The sequence below is a fragment of the Synchiropus splendidus genome, chromosome 2, assembly GCF_027744825.2.
Source record: "Synchiropus splendidus isolate RoL2022-P1 chromosome 2, RoL_Sspl_1.0, whole genome shotgun sequence".
NCBI classification, from domain to species: domain Eukaryota; kingdom Metazoa; phylum Chordata; class Actinopteri; order Syngnathiformes; family Callionymidae; genus Synchiropus; species Synchiropus splendidus.
In genome coordinates, this window is record NC_071335.1 from 21505745 (window position 1) to 21523081 (window position 17337).

Below are 17337 nucleotides of genomic sequence, written 5' to 3' on the forward strand. Positions count from 1 at the left end.
ACGTCACAGGTCAGTTTGACGGCTATTCAGGAAACGTCTTACGCCTTTTCCCGAGTGTCCGCAACTGCCATCCTGGGACGTTACGTACCGGTTGTTAGACTGTTCTTAGCGAGAGTTCAATAACAGAACAGCCCAGGAAACACCAGAAAAACTGCTCCAGCCAGATCATCCAAGATGGTTTTGGAGACCATTTCAAAGATTATTAAAGTACAACTCCCTGCGTACCTGAAGAAGCTTCCTCTTCCAGAGACGATCGGCGGATTTGCAAGGTTAACAGGTACGGACGACGGTGTGTGTTTGAAAGTAGACTCTTCCAGAAGTAGCGGCGGATTTTCCTGCAAGTATTTAACCTTCCACAGACCACATCACGATCAGTTACATCTGATAAATAAGTATATTTATGGTTGTCCAGCATAGTCTGCACTGGGAATCGAACACTTTTTTTTCAACCAATAAATAATTGCACTTATGTCACGGCTGGAAATGGAGATCAGAATTGCTAAATGAACTATTATTTTTATTCTGTTACTGAAACGATTTAAGCTTCATGCAACTGGTGAAATGTAGTTTTCGTGTGCACAGATAATAGTGTCAAAAAATCCGGAGTCAACTTTCAGATGGAGTTGTTTCCTCTGTGTCCAGTACAGAGAGTTTTCTGAATTATTCTTGAGGATTACCTTCCTTTTGCAAATGTGACAGCTGACCACCGTTGAGGGGGGGGGGGGGGTTCACCGGTGAAAACAAAAATAGCTGGGGGGGAACTTTGGTCCTGGAGGGGAAGCTCACAGAAAAACATGTTGAAATACACAAAAGCAAACGCGATAAACTCACTCATTCAAGTATTTGCAGAGAGAGCAGGTGTTGTCGACAAAAAAAGAGGTCATCTGTATGAAATCCGCTGCGTATTCAAATTCAAAAAGCATCCACCGAGTGTCATATTCAGAAGTGGAAATTCAGGTTTAGTTGCATTGCATTCATGCATTGTGGATATAGTTGGTGAGATTCACAGTGGATCACTTTCGCTTTCCAAGCCAAGAATGCAGGTGATGTGGTGAAACGAATGGCAAAGGTGAATAAGCATCGAAGGCTGCTATGACTGGTGGACATAATCCACTATGATATTTAAATGAGTCGCTGACAGGTTCATGAGTCGACCAGTCGTGACCTCACGATTCTCGCAGCACAATCCGTCATGAGAGGAGAAACGGCTGACGCTACGTGATCGTCGCATGAAATGCAAAGTTTCACCTCACTATTTCACACTGTACCAGTGTTTAACAATTGACATACAATATTTATCGTCTTTTTACAACACTATAACCAAATATGTTGCAGTGTTCCTCTGCCCCTACCTGTCACGTGCCGACTCGCTGACCAGCCGCTGAGGTCGCCTCGAAATGATCATGTCATTTTGCCTCCAGTGTCGGAGTGGCTGCGCCTCTTGCCGCTGCTGGGCATCCTGGCTCTGCTTGGGTATCTGACCATCCGGCCTTTCCTGCCCAAGAAGAAGAAGCAGCGGGACAGCCTCATCAACCTGAAGATCCAGAAAGAAAACCCCAAGGTGGTGAACGAGATAGACATCGAGGACCTCAACAGCGCAAACGTTTGCTACTGTCGCTGCTGGCGTTCCAAAACTGTGAGTTATTTCACTTTAAAGTTTGACTATTACTGGATCAATATGGGCTGAGGACGTGTGAGTGCAACTGATCAACCTTCATTCAGTTACATTCTTGATCTAACACTGTCTTTCGTTCATGCATCCAAACCCCCTGACCTCTGTCTGCACTCTTTTCTTCGCCGCCCTTGATCTCTGTCCTTGTATTGGCATTCCTTCCTCTTCACCGTTACCAGTGCTACGTAAAATCCAAAGACATTCTCAGAAGTCTTTGTGTAAACACTGTGACACGATCATGTGCGTGTTCTTCTTGAACCCCGTTAGTTCAAGAACAAGTCTTCAAAGACATTTTGAAGCCTTCGAAGAAAAAAAAAAACATTTGCAATTTATCCCAATTCTAACTTTAGTTGGTTTCAATGGTGAAAAGAAATCAGCTTTCCAGCAGTTTTAATGCTTTCCTGACAAAGAAGCGGTCGGCGAAGATAACATTTTGCCAACTCAGCTGTATTTGACGGTCGATTTTCCAGTTGCTCATGGAAACTCTTGAAACGGTATACAGGATGTGGCTGCCTCTCAAACAGGAGTGAAGCCACTCAAAACAGTGGCATAAGCGGTTCAGTTTTGTCTATTATAACATGAATTTAGTTCAGTATAATCTGTCTCCTTTTCGCTCTTGTGGTGTTGATGTAAGAGCTTGGCTTGTTTTCGTTCTTTATTTTTTTTAAATTTCATGTAAATTTTTCCGAAATTACTGTTCTCTATTAATTTATGAATGTTGTTTTTTTTCAGTTCCCAGTTTGTGACAAGTCCCACCTGAAACACAACGAGCTCACGGGAGACAACGTGGGTCCGCTGATACTGAAAAAGAAGATCCTATAATCACGCTCCCTCCCACTACCCCACCAGTTATTAGTATTTTTTTAAACTCAACCTACAGATCAGCTCATGTAAATCTCTTAACTGGCATCATGTTGAAAAAAGGTGCCGTTTCCCTGAGTGAACTGTGTTTGTCCAATCAGACGTTCATCTCTTCAGCCTTTTTTATCTTTGGATGCGTCTGTATGTCACCGGGACCAAACAACTTTGCAAGAAAAAAACAGTCAACATAACTTTGTAAGTTCATTTTTGGCCATGCCTCTTCATTTCCTACTGCCAAAATGTCTTCAGAATGTGAAATGCTCTAACTTATTGTTTGTTAAAGCTTCATGCCGTGCTTTATATTGCTGTTTTGTACAACTAACCTATGGGAAATCATACTAAACACATTTGCAATGGTCAACAACACCGCCTCCATTCCGTGCCGGACCATGTACGCTAATGTATCGGCACTACAAGACTGTTATGAAATACTACGATTCACAACAAATGGAATAAAACATGATGTTGGAGAAGTTTTGGACCTGTTTTTGAAAAAATAAAATAAAAATACCAGTGTTTTGATGGGCTTTGTGAAGCAGTACCAACTAGGTCGGGACAATCTGAAGTATTTTTGGTTGAAAAAGGCTTATTTTGAGTCCCTGAACGGATTAATCCTCAGACCGTCTATTAAAAACAGAGGGCAGTGATGGGTAGATGAGGTATCATGAAACAGTATTGCTGGGTTAATGAAACAGTGTCCTAAGAGCCACAAGATGTCGCTCTTGGTTTAGAAATGATGTGAGGTTTCATTGGATTAGTTGTTCAATATCAGGACAATGTTTCATGAAACCTCATGGTCCCATCACTAACAAAGGGTGACATGAACTCCACTCTAGTGTCCATGTGCAGTAGAAAGAAGTAATGCAGTCACATGTTTTCACCTGTTTTCCTGACCACAGATGGACCTGTGAAAGATGTAATGGACTAGTTTAGTAGTGGTACAAGTACATCTCATTATATGCTTCTTCACATGAGGGAAAAAAACAAATAAAAATACATTTTTATAAAATTTATTGGTAAAAGCACATGTTAAAAAAAAAGCTAATGCTAATCTTTCTAGAGTAACACTTGCCAATTTATCTCACAGAACATTTCCAGCAGGTAAAACACAAATATATATATATTTTTTTTAAGAAATCACACTGCACAGTTAAAAAACAGTAAATAAATCTAGAAAACATTTAAATAGGTCTATATTTCATATTTTAAAAAAACAGTGCATACATGTCTCACATGAGAACAGTGTGTAGTATCTTTGAACATGTACCAAACAAACTCATTATTAAGGTTATTTCCTGAGTGTTGGTTGGCTTCAGGAGCCAGTCACATACCCCGCAGCTCTGCCATCGTTTCATGAGACATTTTCAGTAGTGATGGTCAGATGAGGTATCATGAAACAGTATTGCAGAGTTGATGAAACAGTGTTGTAATTTTCAGAGGCCACTATGTGGTGCTCTTGGTTTAGAAATGATGTGACGTACCATTGAATTAGTCGTTCAAATCCAAACATTTTACAGCAGACAGCGCCATCTGGTGGCGTCTAAAAATCAGTGTTCACTGTTTCATGAAACCTCATCAACCCATCACTACATTTCAGCTCGAATCAAAACCCGACTGCTTTACATTCAGCTGAATCCAGACGATTCTAATGATCTAGTCCTTTTCTATAAATACTGATACCAATCAATAAATAAACAGATAAATAATCTGCATTATAAAAGCATAAATAATATTCTAGAGAAGATAATTACAGTTGAAATAGCTGACAAAAATGAAGATGTTTTGGGGTGAATACACCTGATATTCTAACGTGTAATCTGAAAAATGTAAAGCTCATTGTCATCATCTTTGTACACAGTTTATAGTCCTTGTATAGTACATGTTGGCATTTGCTTACTTTTCATTAAAAAAAAAGCTTTCTTTGCCGGTGTACTTCACTTATATCTCTTGAGGAGCAAGTTTCTTCAAAGAACAATGTCTGTTTTCAAACTTTCTTCATGAAAATGTGCCGTCAAATGACGCAGTTCCCTGATCAACGCTTCATTTTGGCAACAAACAGCATCGGCCACTGAGTCAAATTTAACAGTAATAGGCGAGCCAACGTGAATTAGTAAAGACAAGGCCAATTTTGAGTGGCTTCCCTTTGAATGACAACGCGCCTCATGTGACCAACCAATATGCGGTTTGACAGTTTACTTGTTCAGAAATGTCCGTCATGTCAGGGGAGGAAATCACTTGTGTTACACTGCTGAGTGAAAACCGTCCAGCAGACAAGCTCCAGCGTGTGACAAGGCATGGTGTGATTTCAACCTAACTTACGTCGCCTGTTTGACGTGTTTGTAAACTAGGATTCCTTGATAGAGAGTGATGCAGGGATATGACGTACAAGATCAAGAGTAGAGGACTGATAACCAGACAGTAGCTGCAGTAGTTTTGGGCAGCACCTCTTCATCTGAGGCCATGGTTCTCCGCTGGAAAAGGGAGGCTCCAAAGCAGCCTCTCGCTGTGAAGAAAGAGCTGAGCCAAAAGGCAATCCAATCCAATCCACTGCAGTGGCTCCTTTTGTCCAAATGGGAGGAGACCTTAGGGCAGACCCGGGTCACAGTGAAGAGCTTCAAGAGGTACTTAAGGAGGGAACTCTGGACCTTAGTTTGACCAGACTGGATGGACATCATGATGGAAAAATGAAATCATTTTAAGGGAATCGGGAAGAGTGACTGATACATTCTGTGTTAGGAGTCGCACAGTGTCTGGCCGTGGTGTAACATGGAAGGTGGCTAAATGCTGGTAGAATCAGTTGTGTAAAACACAGAAGCCAAACATGTCAGGCTGGTGTGGCGGCTGTAGAAGGGTGGTGTCAAAGAGTACTTTCATATGTAACAGGGGTTTCAGTGTCATCTTCTGTTCCTGCGGCTGCACCTGAGAAAGAAAGACACAGGTGTGAGGAGCAAATAGAAAGGTTTTGCTACGGTGCACAAGCAATGATATCAAAGAAAACAACTTTGAAAACAACCAAGATTTTGCTATTCTAACAACAGGGGTTGGTGGCGTGAGTGCAGTCCTTGACCTACCTAAGAAAAAAGCTGATAAATTCGGTTTGACTCGCTCACCACAGCTTGAGTTTTTTGGTTTCTGAAGGAGACGAGGCCCGGCCAGCCCTATGATCAGAGCACCAATGGGGGCAGTGATGAGAATGGAGAGGACCGCCACGGTCAGCACTATGAGGCCATAGTCCTCCAGCTGCTTGTTCTTTCTGGTCCTCGCCATGTCCAGCGCCGTGGAGCCGATAGCTGCCTGAAATGGGACATACGCCTTCAGTCTTTCATCCTGACACTAAATACAGTGTGAAACAATATGAACCTGAACCGTGGCTTTGGGCATCCATGCCAGGGCGATGAATATTTTTTCCCTTAGTTTGAATCCGGCACGCAGCACACACACATAGGTGAACAGGATTCGCACCAGCAGGGCAATGAGGAGACAAGCCACACCAAGACCTGGACACACATCAGCACCGTTGAAAGGTTAAGATTTCGACTGTTTTGAAGTAAGTTGAGAAGTGAAACTATAATTCTGGGTGTCAGTCATAACATGTTTAGACTAGGGGTGGGATTTCATTTAAAGAGGAGCACTTTTTTCTTTGTGCTATCTGTGTATATGATGCAACTAGTGACAGGTCACTGAGGTTTCATGAAACAGTGTCCTGATTTTCAGCGGCCACCAGATGGCACTGTCTGGGACCGGTTTCAGACCTCTGATCTAAAGTTTCTAACAACTGTACAGTGGTAGGAACTGCCTTATCTTCATGTCACAAAAAAACATCTGCTTCCTGACTTACCAACTTTGAGTCCCTCCAGCTCAGACACTTGAATTTCTGCACCGATTAACCCGAAGAGGAGCGGCTGGAAGACATCCCACGCCCAGCTCACCACTTCTTCAACTCGAGCCTTAAATCAAACAGAGAAGAGTGTTAAACTACACAGTGCAGAAGGAACAATGACTGGTACCGAAGGAAATGGCAGGATTTTGCTTCAGATGATAAAGAGTTCTGTGCTGAAATTGTGCTGGGAACTTACATAAGCTTCAACAGAACAATATCCGTGAGCAGTGATAAGTAAAACGCAGCAAATATTGAGCGGGAAGTTCATAATAACGGCTCTTTACAACCCACTGAACCAGAATAAATACTTTAAATTCTACCATTCCATCATGTTTGAGTTTGCTTGCTCACAATTTCTCCTTTACTTAACACTGCAGTCGGAAGAGTCACTCCAGAATCCAGAAATATAATTCTATTTTAGTACCTTCTCTACACCCCATCCAACACCAGCGAGGAATGCCAACACAAGAGTGCAGAGCCCTCCAGAGCCGGGGAACCCAGCAACAGTGCTGCCGAAGACGGCGAAGATGGACAGGCCCAGCACCAAGAATGACCGCTTCATGATTAAATGTTTCTGGAGAGCAGACCCAAAGAAACAGAACAATCAGTTCATTCCATTCACGTCAGTGCAAACTCTTTTAATACATGTCGGTTTTGAGTAAGCAGATTCCATGAGAAAACTGCAACAAGGATCGCAAATTCTCATACTGAAATGAAAAACAAAGCCACCTGGTCCAAGCTGGGAAAGTACTGGATGATGAATCCGAGGAGAATCCCAGCGAGCAAGCCACCACCCACCTCCAGGACGCCCCTCAAAAGGTTGTACCAAGTGGACCCTTTCAACAGAGCAGACACATATACAGCCCAATATGAACATCAAACTCTCTTTTCTATTCAAGACAGGTTCAGAAAATCAGCTTAAGGGGTGAACTAAATGTAGAAATTCTCTACTGGCTCTTGGGGAAAATTGCAGAGGCGGCGAGGTGTAAACGGGGGACATGACAGCTAGAGCACTGGGATGTGATTGAATGCCAATCGAGCTCAGCTTTCCGCCGAAATACGCTTCCTGGAAGTTTTCATTTAACAGCAGAGATCGATACAACCTCAGTGAGGACCTGTGTTCGCCTAACACGGATGGTTTTCCTCTTCCTTCCTCCCAAACATCCAGCAGGCTCAGGGGAAGTACTGCAGATACAACTTGGTCTGAGGAAATGCATCTCTGAGACTTGTTTTCCAATGTCGCTCTTTTGAAGCAGATGAAGGGTGAAAAATGAAAGGTCGACGAGTAAACAAACTAAGCCCACGAGTATATTTTGAGGAAAGAAGAAAAAAAACCTACCACTACAACATATTCATAAGAAAACCAAAAGATAAAAAATGAATACTAAAAATAAAAACTGTTATGCAAAACAAACCACAAAGAGAGAGAGCAGAAAAAAAGAAACTCAACAAAAAAAGAAGAAATTGTGTGACATGCTCTCCATCTGCAACTTTTCATTTCGTGCCGAGAATGTGACAGTATCTAGTGAAATCATGAAGATGACTAAACATAAAGAAATACCACTTGAACAGGATTCAAATACATTGATTGTTATTATTATATTATTTCCGGACTGTAAGCCGCTACATTTTTCTTATGGTCTGAACCCTGCAGCTACGACGACGCAGCTAACGATGTGGATTTTTACAGGCTAAAGAGCATTACGTTGCCAAAATATTCAGCCTCGCCACTTCAAACCGATGAAATCACACGTTTTTTTTGTTTTTTTTTACCTTAAATTGCTCAAAATGTCGCAGCTCGGCTCTCAGAGCCGATCCCCTGGAGGACCAGAGACGGAAAGCAGCAGCTGAAACCAGCTGTGGTGTCGGAACTTGGGACACGCGGGTGAAAACAGCGCATTTTGAGTGCTTTAATGTCTATGATTCAAGTTCAGAACATTGCTCAGGTTGTTTCTTGAGTCATTCTCCAGGCAGGAACCCGTTTTCCAAACTAGTTTAGAAGTGATCCACATGCATTTTTAAGAACCACTGACCTTTCTACAGCGCAGACAGCACCACTGCACCTGCGGCTTATAGACTGCTGCGGCTTACGTATGAACAAGATCTATTTTCCTTCTTAAATTTAGTGGGCGTGGCTAATACTTCAGTGCAATAAATAGTCTGGAATTGACTGTATTAACATTATCTCATGCAGGCTTTCACTACAGTACAAAGGACTCTATGAGACAGTCCAGAAATATGACAAGTAGAAGGGCTTTACAGATTTACACACACTCATGTTTGACAATACTGACCTACAGTCAAAAAACACTGGGTAATTCGGGCGATGGACATTTGAAGAGGACACTATGACCAGTCAGTTGCAGGTCATATACATATACGGAGAGACAGCAAAACTACTACCGCCACCTATAGAAATGTCTAGCAGTAAAGCAGTAGAAAGATGTAACATACATCGCACATAGAAAAGCGGGGGGAAAAAAGTTCAGGACAGGACTGACAGGCAATTTGAATGGATTTTTGCTTCTCATTTCTAACAGCACCAGGGGTGACCTGCAGGTAAGCCACTCATACCTGTGGAAAACGCCATGCCCAAGCAGGTGGTGAAGCCTGTGATGGCTAGAATGTCATCGAAGCTGCCAGCTGCCATCAGCAGAGTGGGAATTCCCTGCTCCACACCGTAACCATCCTTCTGCAGCAGGAGCATGGAGGGAACCACCACGGCTGGGGAAACCGCTCCAAGCACAAACCTTGAATGGTGGTTGAGAAGAATTGTTTGTGGGTGACACATGGCCTTCGGATAAGGTAATACTTCTACATGCCATATGATAAACACAGAACTATTTTGCTTTGTCCTGAGGTACATGCGGATATAACCTAAGATGCCACTGCCATTGCCATCATTAAAAAAAAGGTGTAAACACAATTATGAAGTTGGTACTGGACTTCTTCTGCGATAAACATCAATGTAATTACCCGAGGATGAAGCCCCACACCCAGGGCAGGTCCAAGAGGAAGTGAGAAACCAGAGCGAGTGTGCAGGCTTCTATAATGCACGGACCCATTGCCACCCGCAGACACACTGACTTGAGTTTTCTCAGGGCCTAATAAAAAAGATAAGATGTGATTAATGCGATAAAAAGACAGAAATTGGTTTGTTCTTCAATGGAAAAAAAAAAATTACAGAAAAATGACAGCAGACTCAAACAAGTGACTATTGACCTTTCAAGTTTGATACATTGCTGCTATTTTCAATGTCAACATTTCAGTTGTGTCGCCTACAAAAGACTGTGGAGCAAAGGCTTACTTCGAGATACAATGGCTGTCGGCAACACAAAGTAGCTGAAATAAATAGCACGACGAAGCAGATAAATCCTGCCGTCACAAACATCTCAATATGCGACCTTCAAATGTCAACATTTGCATAATGACTTGAGGGACAAATAATTCAGTTTAAAACACATTTGATTCATCACTCTCCGTCCTTGTTTACTTTCACAAAACGCAACTTTAAAACCTGCTTATACCAAGAGATGTAACTTGCTGAAAAATACCAAAAAATATGTGTCTTTTACTTACAGAGGGATCCAAGCCAAGTCCGGCTCTAGCCAGTATGATGGCCAGAGCAATGTTCCTCAGGGAGGCCGACCACCTGTAGTCGATGTAGACCCACTCCGTTACGACAGGAATGTTTCTCAGCATTAAGCCCATCAGCAGCATACCTGCGACACAACAGGAGAGCGTCAGAGGGCAGATCAGTTTTATTTACCTCCAAAGATATTGGTTTTCTCACACCCAGAGTTAGGAGTAGTGAGACCTCACAACTCCAGTAAACAACCTCTTGAATAATGTCACACACAGAACTCCATCACAGAACAGTTGTGAATGGTGCAGATACTTGAGATGTTTCTTCTCATCACACCCATGTTCAGTACCAATTCTTGAATTCAATCCCAGCTCCCAGCAAAGCATTTATCCCTCACCATTATTATCAAATACTCACCCAGAAGTGGAGGGAAAGGTGGAAGTTTCGGGAGACGGATGAGCGCTACTATTTTTCCCCCAGTGAGTGCGCAGATGAACAACACTGTGATGCCAAATAAGTTTCCTTTTGGGAGACATTCCTTCCCCGTGATGGACCACACTACTCCAAACAGAACAGCTGCCAGAAGAACTGAGGAGAAAACAGGACACTGATGTCAAACTTAACTTCTTAAATCGCACTGTTCTCAGGAAAAGCTAACTTCATTTCAGTCAACAAACTTTCCCTGTGACAATTAGACTGCATAATAAAGCAGTTTTTGTTTTTTTCTGGCCATAAATAATATAATAATCAGCCCTGGTGTGAAGTGTCAGCTTAGTTAAGTAGATTAAGTAGATTATTATGACACAATTGGACATTTTATAATACCATCACTGTGTTTTCGACAGCATTGGTTTGTCTGTGTTCAAAATAACTTGAAAAGCTATGGATGGATTTGCAAGAGATTTTCGTATTTACCGTAATTCCCAGACTGTAGGGCGCACCGGAATATTAGCTGCACCCACTAAATTTAAGAAGGAAAACAGATCTTGTTCATACATAAGCCGCAGGTCCAGTGGTGTTATCGGCACTGTAGAAAGGTCAGTGGTGCACCTGGTCTAAAAATGCATGAGGATCACTTCTAAACTAGTTTTGAAAACAGGGTCCAGCATTGAGACGGACTCATGAAACAAACTGGGCAATGTTCTGAACTTTAATCATGAACTCCTCACATCTTTTATTGACATTACAACGCTCGAAATGCGCTGTTTTTGCCCACGTGTCACAAGTTCTGACACCAGAGCCGGTCTCAAGTGCTGCTTCTCCTCTTCGGTCCTCCAGGAGATCAGCTTTGTGGGCGGAGCAAGAGCAGCGCATTTTGAGAACTTTAACGTAAATAAAATGCCAGTGATTTCATCGTTTTGATGTGATGAGGCTCAATATTTTGGAAGCACAACGCTCTTCATCCTGTAAAAATCCATATATTAGCCGCATTGTTGTATAAGCTGAAGGGTTCTGACCACATGAAAAAAGTAGCTGCTTATAGTTTGGAAATTACAGTAGTAATAATAATGCTATTCCATTTTGGGACTGCTCTGGACTGTACGGATCCAAGAATTTTATTAAGGATTCTTTAACATTGGGAGATAGTGTTGGGGTGGAGTGAAGTGAATATGTGCACTCTCTGAGTGCTTTTCTAACAATGGGAATATAACAGTGATGTAACCTGTGTTTCTAAATATGAAAACAGGATTCAATCTCATAATATAAACTATTAATTTTGATGACATCAAAACATTTTTCTTTGGTTATTGTATGAGATAGAGAGCACCAATTTACCTTTAGTAATGAGAGAGGCCAACAGGCCTCTCGGAGGACACGGGCAGAATCTTTGCAGCAAAGGGCAGCAGATAAGTGGTGGGTCTGTGTTGGTGCCGGCGTCCACCACGGGGTTGCGAGGAATAAAATAAGTAGTTTCTTCTGTGACATTTGGACTGGAGCAGCGCCGGACTACCACCTGGATCTGGTTGACATTTAAGTGCTGAGGTAGAAGGAAAGGACATTGAGGAAACATGTATTATTGAGCCACTTGTGAGAGTGTCTGAAATGTTAAGAGGACGAACAAAAACTGATGCTTCTGCTTGGTGATAGTAGGAAACTAGAGACGCAAACTTGTCCACGAAAAGCCAAACCTGATGCAACAACAGGCTTAATTTCTCTTCTCTCTTTTTTTTGGTACTACAATGCAGCATTCTTTGATATACCCTTTCTATCCATCAAATATCATTTAAGAGGTACACTAATAAAAAGAGAGAGTCACAGAATAACACGAGGTTGACAATCTGTAGACTGTAAAAAAGGGGCAGATATTAGATGATGCTATCTTCACTCTGCTCCTTTTCAATCCCGGATATGACAGCAGCTATGTTATACGCTATAAAGTGCACTGAACAGTTTTCTCTTAGCAATACCTTCTATTATGTTTGTGTCGAACATTAAACAGCACATTAAGTTTTTAAAAAATATACATGTTTACATTATTTAAACTCCTGTGTATATATAGTTTTAAATAAATATTAACGTAAATATCTATATTTTTCTAAATACTATTGACAATATTAAAAATAACAATATTATTATGCAGTGATAATATTATACATTTGACTTTAAGAAAATGTAATATATTATGCCGGATGTCAAATGTGTGATGTGGTAAGTGATGTCACTCATCACTCATCTTTCATATGCAACAATTACAGTTAAAAGAATCAAATAAATGAATTTCAAAGGAAACAATGCAATAACATCCAGATATCTGACCTGCTTTGCAGGCTCACAATGAGTATCACACACATTTCATTCATTTATTTATTTATTTAATTTCAACTGTCACTAAATAACAAGTAACGCGCTCTTTGGAAAACAACTTCAGTGTCCGTTGAAACTAGTTTGCTACTCCTTTTAATCTTGTTTCCACAATCCCTGAAATAAGAATTGAAATTCAGTGTTGAGGAGGCTCCAGTTGACGTTTACGGATTCAGAAGGTCTTATCAGTCATGAATGCTACAGGTTTACCAATAAAGTATACTTTATATAAACTCCATTGTTTGCATAGGAACCTGTACCAGACTTTTTTTGTTATTGTTATTCATAATTCGTAGAATTGCTGTAATAAGTAACCGAAGTATATGTTCAACCAAGTGAAAAGTCACACTGAGATCCATTTTATACTGGGTTCATGAGGTTCATGCTTCACCAGACCCATATCAGTGTAGTAAAGCCAAAGTGCATCGCGGCCAGACTTTTATTTCTCGACATATAATCTACAGATATCAACTCACTGGGCTGGCTCATTCATTCTTTGTTCGTCCCAACTTACAAGGGAGCAAAGGTTTAAAAGACAATGCCAATAAAATGAGCGAACGGAGTTGAGAAACCTAAACGTATGACTGCGTGACATGACAGGAGGAAGTCAGGTGACCCATATTAGCACTGTACCTCCTGTAATGAACAACAACAGATAATATTAAAAAGCACATCTTGACATTACTGATGACATTTCTCAATAGCTGCAACGACTGGTGAAGAAAAACAATGTTTTCACGCTGCCAATTCCAGACGACACATCTTGCCATTCAGTTTGCCTATAGCACAGAGGCATTTGGACCGTAAAAAAAAAGATGAAGAAGCAAAACAGCATTTGATATGTAATTTTAACGGGAGCAAAGTGGTCTCAATAAAACTTGCAATGAAGTTTGGTACTTTACCTCAACATGGTTTGGTGATGGGATGGGAATCCTGTCCAACATCGGACTCGGAGCTGGGCTAGGAGCGGGACTTGGTGCAGGGCTGGGTGCAGGACTTGGGTCCGGCGTCGCAGGTTTGGACTGTGTCTCCTCCATGGCAACTGGCAGTAGGATTCCTAGTCCACTCTCTAAACCGGTGCCTCAAGATGAGGGGTGGAGTTTGCCATGGAAGGGAAAGTCTCCCACTTTTACTTCTGTGTGCAGCAACTCAGCCCTCAGCACAGTCCTGCTGATAAAAGAAGCTTTATCAATAGAAGGAAATGTATTCTCACAAGCTGGAACAGAGTGGAGGTCATTGTGTGCACAGATGCTTGGGGACGTTTTGTAATATGGATTTGTATTAATGTTATTTCTGTGGATAAGATTTAAAGAAGTAGCCCAACTGAGAAGCAGAGTGGAAGTAGTTTACATAAGACAAACGGAAGGAGATGAAGCAAAAAGGAAATGTCTTTATTTTCAGAGTATCTGTTTAGAATCAGTTTCAGCTTTATTGCCAATGTCAGTGAGGATCCCACCAACTGGGAAAGTGCTTAATAATAAAAAAATAATAATAGTAGTAATAGTAACCATAAAAACTATTATTATTTTAAATTACAATGGCCACCATTTCCAGAACAAATGGGCCCGGGGCCCATCGAGGGACTACAACTGAGTCATAACTCTAAGTTTTATTTGTGTTCAATAACCGTATTTAATCTACTTGCATGTAAACATACCAAAGCCTTCAGAAATGACATGTAACCATATGATCATCACAAAGACAGACCAGCAACAGAAGTGTGAGTCATATTCATCACATTCACTAAAGAAAAAAAAATACACGATGCAAAATGCATAAATATCACAAAATAAAAATAACATATGCTATAATATATACTGTACTTTTCAAAACAAACTTGAAAGAAGAAATAAGTAAAGTGTAAATGAAAGCATCAAATATGATAAATTCATTTTAAAAACTGCTTCAACAGGTGCACCCCCTCAACAGTCAAGTTTTTACTGTTTCTTTCTCTTATCTCTTAAGCACAATTTCCCTTGGGATGTTTTTCTGATTCTGATTCTGATCAAGAACTTCTCCATAGTCGTAACCTTCACAAAGTTGCAACTGTCAAGTCAATTCAATGACTCACTACTGCCACCCTATGTGGCAAATGTATTGAAACTGACCATATCACGGCCCACAGATGTAAAACAAAAAACTTTTAGCGGCCCTCTAGGAGGCACTCACAGCCCAACTATGGGCCTCGGCCCTATGGTTAAGAATCACTGTAATAGACGACATATGTAGTCAACTAGCCAAGGTACGGCAGCTGCCATACCCCCAGTTTCAGACCACATTTTCAGCAATTCAAATATTGAGCTTCTAAATAACATTCTTGACTTTTTTTCAAATTACTTCTCACAAAAACTGCAGTCAGACATGTTCGTCTACCTTTACATGTCATATGTTGACTGGTCAACGAATCATCATCGACTAATCTGACTTGTCACCTACCGAAATAGTCATGAGTTGCAGCCTAACATTCAACAGCACATTAGAGAACTTGCATCCACGGCGTTATGAACTAGTTCCATGACCATTGCTTCGTGTTCTGGGAGATGACAAACCTGACCTGGAAATAAGTCCTGCGATGACACTGTGCTAAGTCTGCAAGCAGTTCAGATCACACCAAGTCACCGACTGAAGAGGCTCAACATCCGTCATAGTTCATCAACAAGAGGGTGCGACTGACCCTCCTCTTCATCATATAGTCCTGTTTCTGTCCAGGCAAAGAGTCAGCCGTCTGATCAGTTTGAAACTCCCAAAATCAGCTGACTGTGACAATGGCTTATTTGACTCGTGTCACGTGCATGATATCATGTCCGACAGGAAACGTAAACATAAGCTGGAGAGCCACCATCTTTGGTCAATCTCGAGATCAGGGGTTGGTATATCACATGGCCCGGTGTCTTAAACACAAGACCATGACAAAATGTCTGCTTCACAGCTTTCAGAACAACTAATATCATAAATAATAATATTTATTCATACTATTATGTTTTAATATATATTACACCCTAAACATCAGCAGTTGGGATAAGCCGTTTATTGACTGGAAACATAAATAATGTACAAGATGTCAGTCATGAGCGGAAATATTCGGCAGCCCCGCGCCTAAAAAATTTTAGTATCCCAGAAATTACCTGTGTTTCAATGTTTGTTTTACACATTCATATTGTGTAATATGGCTCGTGCAACTACAACCATGCAACCTCATGTTTTGAAAAATTGTGTCAAGAAATGTAAAGTCATATCCCTGCTTTGTGTTATCATAAAACAAAAATATCCGAGGATTAGTTACATTTTATTGCTTTGAGAGGCTATGAATATGGTATTGTCGAAGCCTCTTTTCCAGAACCTGCTATAGAGAGCAATAATAACCCACAAAAACAATAATAATAATTAAAAAAAACACTAAATATATTATCATATATTTTGTGGTTGGGAGATAATTCAACGTGGCTGTCTGTTTCTATGTGTCTTTTGATGGGAAGGAAAGAATGACCGAATGTAAACACACCATTCTCAGACGTCACTGCTTCATACTCAAGACGGAACTGGAAAAGGTGCGCAGCTCTGGTACGTCATGCTCCACGTCAGGGCTCCACAACCGTCTGGACGCAGGGATCAACACAAACTACGATGTTGTGACACTAACACGTCGAGCTCAACAGACGCCAGTTAATCCACTTGTAGGAGAAGCACACTAATCGACGCTTACAGCTCCGCCATATGTTCAGTCCAGTAGGTTAATGTGCGCCTCAGCGACACCGCCACCCGAGTGAGAAATGGCTTCGCAGGGGCTGGTTTAGCGAAGAAGGAGTTAAAGACAGTCTTCAGGGGCTCCGATGCTAAACCACGTGGTTGCTAAAAACATACAACTCCTCGCTCCGTTTTCTGACAGACGGAAGCCGCTGAATGTGCACGAGCAATCGCGTCATATGGGTTTATTCCCGGAGAATCGATGTTGACGGCAGTTTCATATGTCGGGGACTTTCCACGTATGTCATTTGAAAAAGCTACTTTCCGGTTAGCCGGCTAGCGTAGCTTCGAGGTGACCAAACAAAACGCAAGCGATGCGAACCTGTTCGACAGTTTTGTAAAACAGCACAAAAACAGAGGTATAATTTCACTATCCAGCACATACATGTTTACACCACCATTCCGAGGAACTAGTTGCACGCTACTTGCTACCTACTCACTTAGTTCCTCGCCTGGTATGCATTAAAAACACTGACCTACCTGACATGATGATGACTGCAGCCCCTGTTCGTGGGCAGAGACGGTGTTTCTGGAAGTTCCACCGGCAGGCAGTCGAGGACTGAGGCGGATTAGTGAAGCCCATGCAGGTCACTGGGCGCTCGAGTGAGAGATGGAAGGATGATGCTGATCTAATGCCGCTCTGACAACTTGAGACAATGTTTGATTTCATTCCGCTTTTCACATGTCGTGTATGTTGCATTTCAACAATTACTTACAGTCCAGTGTTATTATTTTTTAATCCACAATAAAAAATAGCAGCTGATAAATTCATTTTGATTTGAAAACAAAAAT

At 41.4% G+C, this 17337-nt stretch overlaps 2 protein-coding genes across 4 annotated transcripts; one reads left to right on the forward strand and one right to left on the reverse strand.

The window, feature by feature from the left end:
- The first annotated feature begins 43 nt into the window (after positions 1 to 43).
- cisd2 (CDGSH iron sulfur domain 2) lies at positions 44 to 3872 on the forward strand. Its single transcript, XM_053857622.1, has 3 exons — positions 44 to 277; positions 1422 to 1636; positions 2405 to 3872. The coding sequence occupies exons 1-3, from the start codon at positions 175 to 177 to the stop codon at positions 2492 to 2494; spliced, it is 408 nt and encodes a 135-aa protein (XP_053713597.1). The 5' UTR covers positions 44 to 174; the 3' UTR covers positions 2495 to 3872.
- Positions 3548 to 17155, reverse strand: si:dkey-162b23.4 (sodium/hydrogen exchanger 9B2). 3 transcript variants are annotated; one of them, XM_053857619.1, is made up of 13 exons: positions 17026 to 17155; positions 13704 to 13971; positions 11776 to 11977; positions 10417 to 10587; positions 9993 to 10135; positions 9390 to 9517; positions 8988 to 9163; positions 7143 to 7249; positions 6838 to 6987; positions 6372 to 6480; positions 5894 to 6030; positions 5605 to 5827; positions 3548 to 5452 (listed from the first exon to the last, which is right to left on the reverse strand). In XM_053857619.1, exons 2-13 carry the CDS (start codon positions 13836 to 13838, stop codon positions 5391 to 5393), a joined length of 1743 nt encoding a protein of 580 aa, XP_053713594.1. In that variant the 5' UTR covers positions 13839 to 13971; positions 17026 to 17155; the 3' UTR covers positions 3548 to 5390. The 3 variants fall into 3 exon arrangements, with proteins under 3 accessions (XP_053713594.1, XP_053713593.1, XP_053713596.1); XM_053857618.1 differs by having other exon boundaries at positions 13704 to 13968; positions 17026 to 17139; XM_053857621.1 differs by having other exon boundaries at positions 3549 to 5452; positions 5644 to 5827; positions 13704 to 13968; positions 17026 to 17139.
- Between the last annotated feature and the right edge of the window lie 182 nt (positions 17156 to 17337).

Bases quoted from the DNA above. Each gene is read 5' to 3' on its own strand.
- cisd2 (XM_053857622.1), top strand. From the start codon at position 175: ATGGTTTTGGAGACCATTTCAAAGATTATTAAAGTACAACTCCCTGCG. The intron at 278-1,421 runs GTACGGACGACG...TTTTGCCTCCAG, and splicing joins CGGATTTGCAAGGTTAACAG to TGTCGGAGTGGCTGCGCCTC. The intron at 1,637-2,404 runs GTGAGTTATTTC...GTTTTTTTTCAG, and splicing joins GCTGCTGGCGTTCCAAAACT to TTCCCAGTTTGTGACAAGTC.
- si:dkey-162b23.4 (XM_053857619.1), bottom strand. From the start codon at position 13,838: ATGGAGGAGACACAGTCCAAACCTGCGACGCCGGACCCAAGTCCTGCA. The intron at 6,481-6,837 runs GTACTAAAATAG...GTTTGATTTAAG, and splicing joins TTGGATGGGGTGTAGAGAAG to GCTCGAGTTGAAGAAGTGGT. The intron at 5,828-5,893 runs GTTCATATTGTT...GTCCCATTTCAG, and splicing joins TGCCCAAAGCCACGGTTCAG to GCAGCTATCGGCTCCACGGC.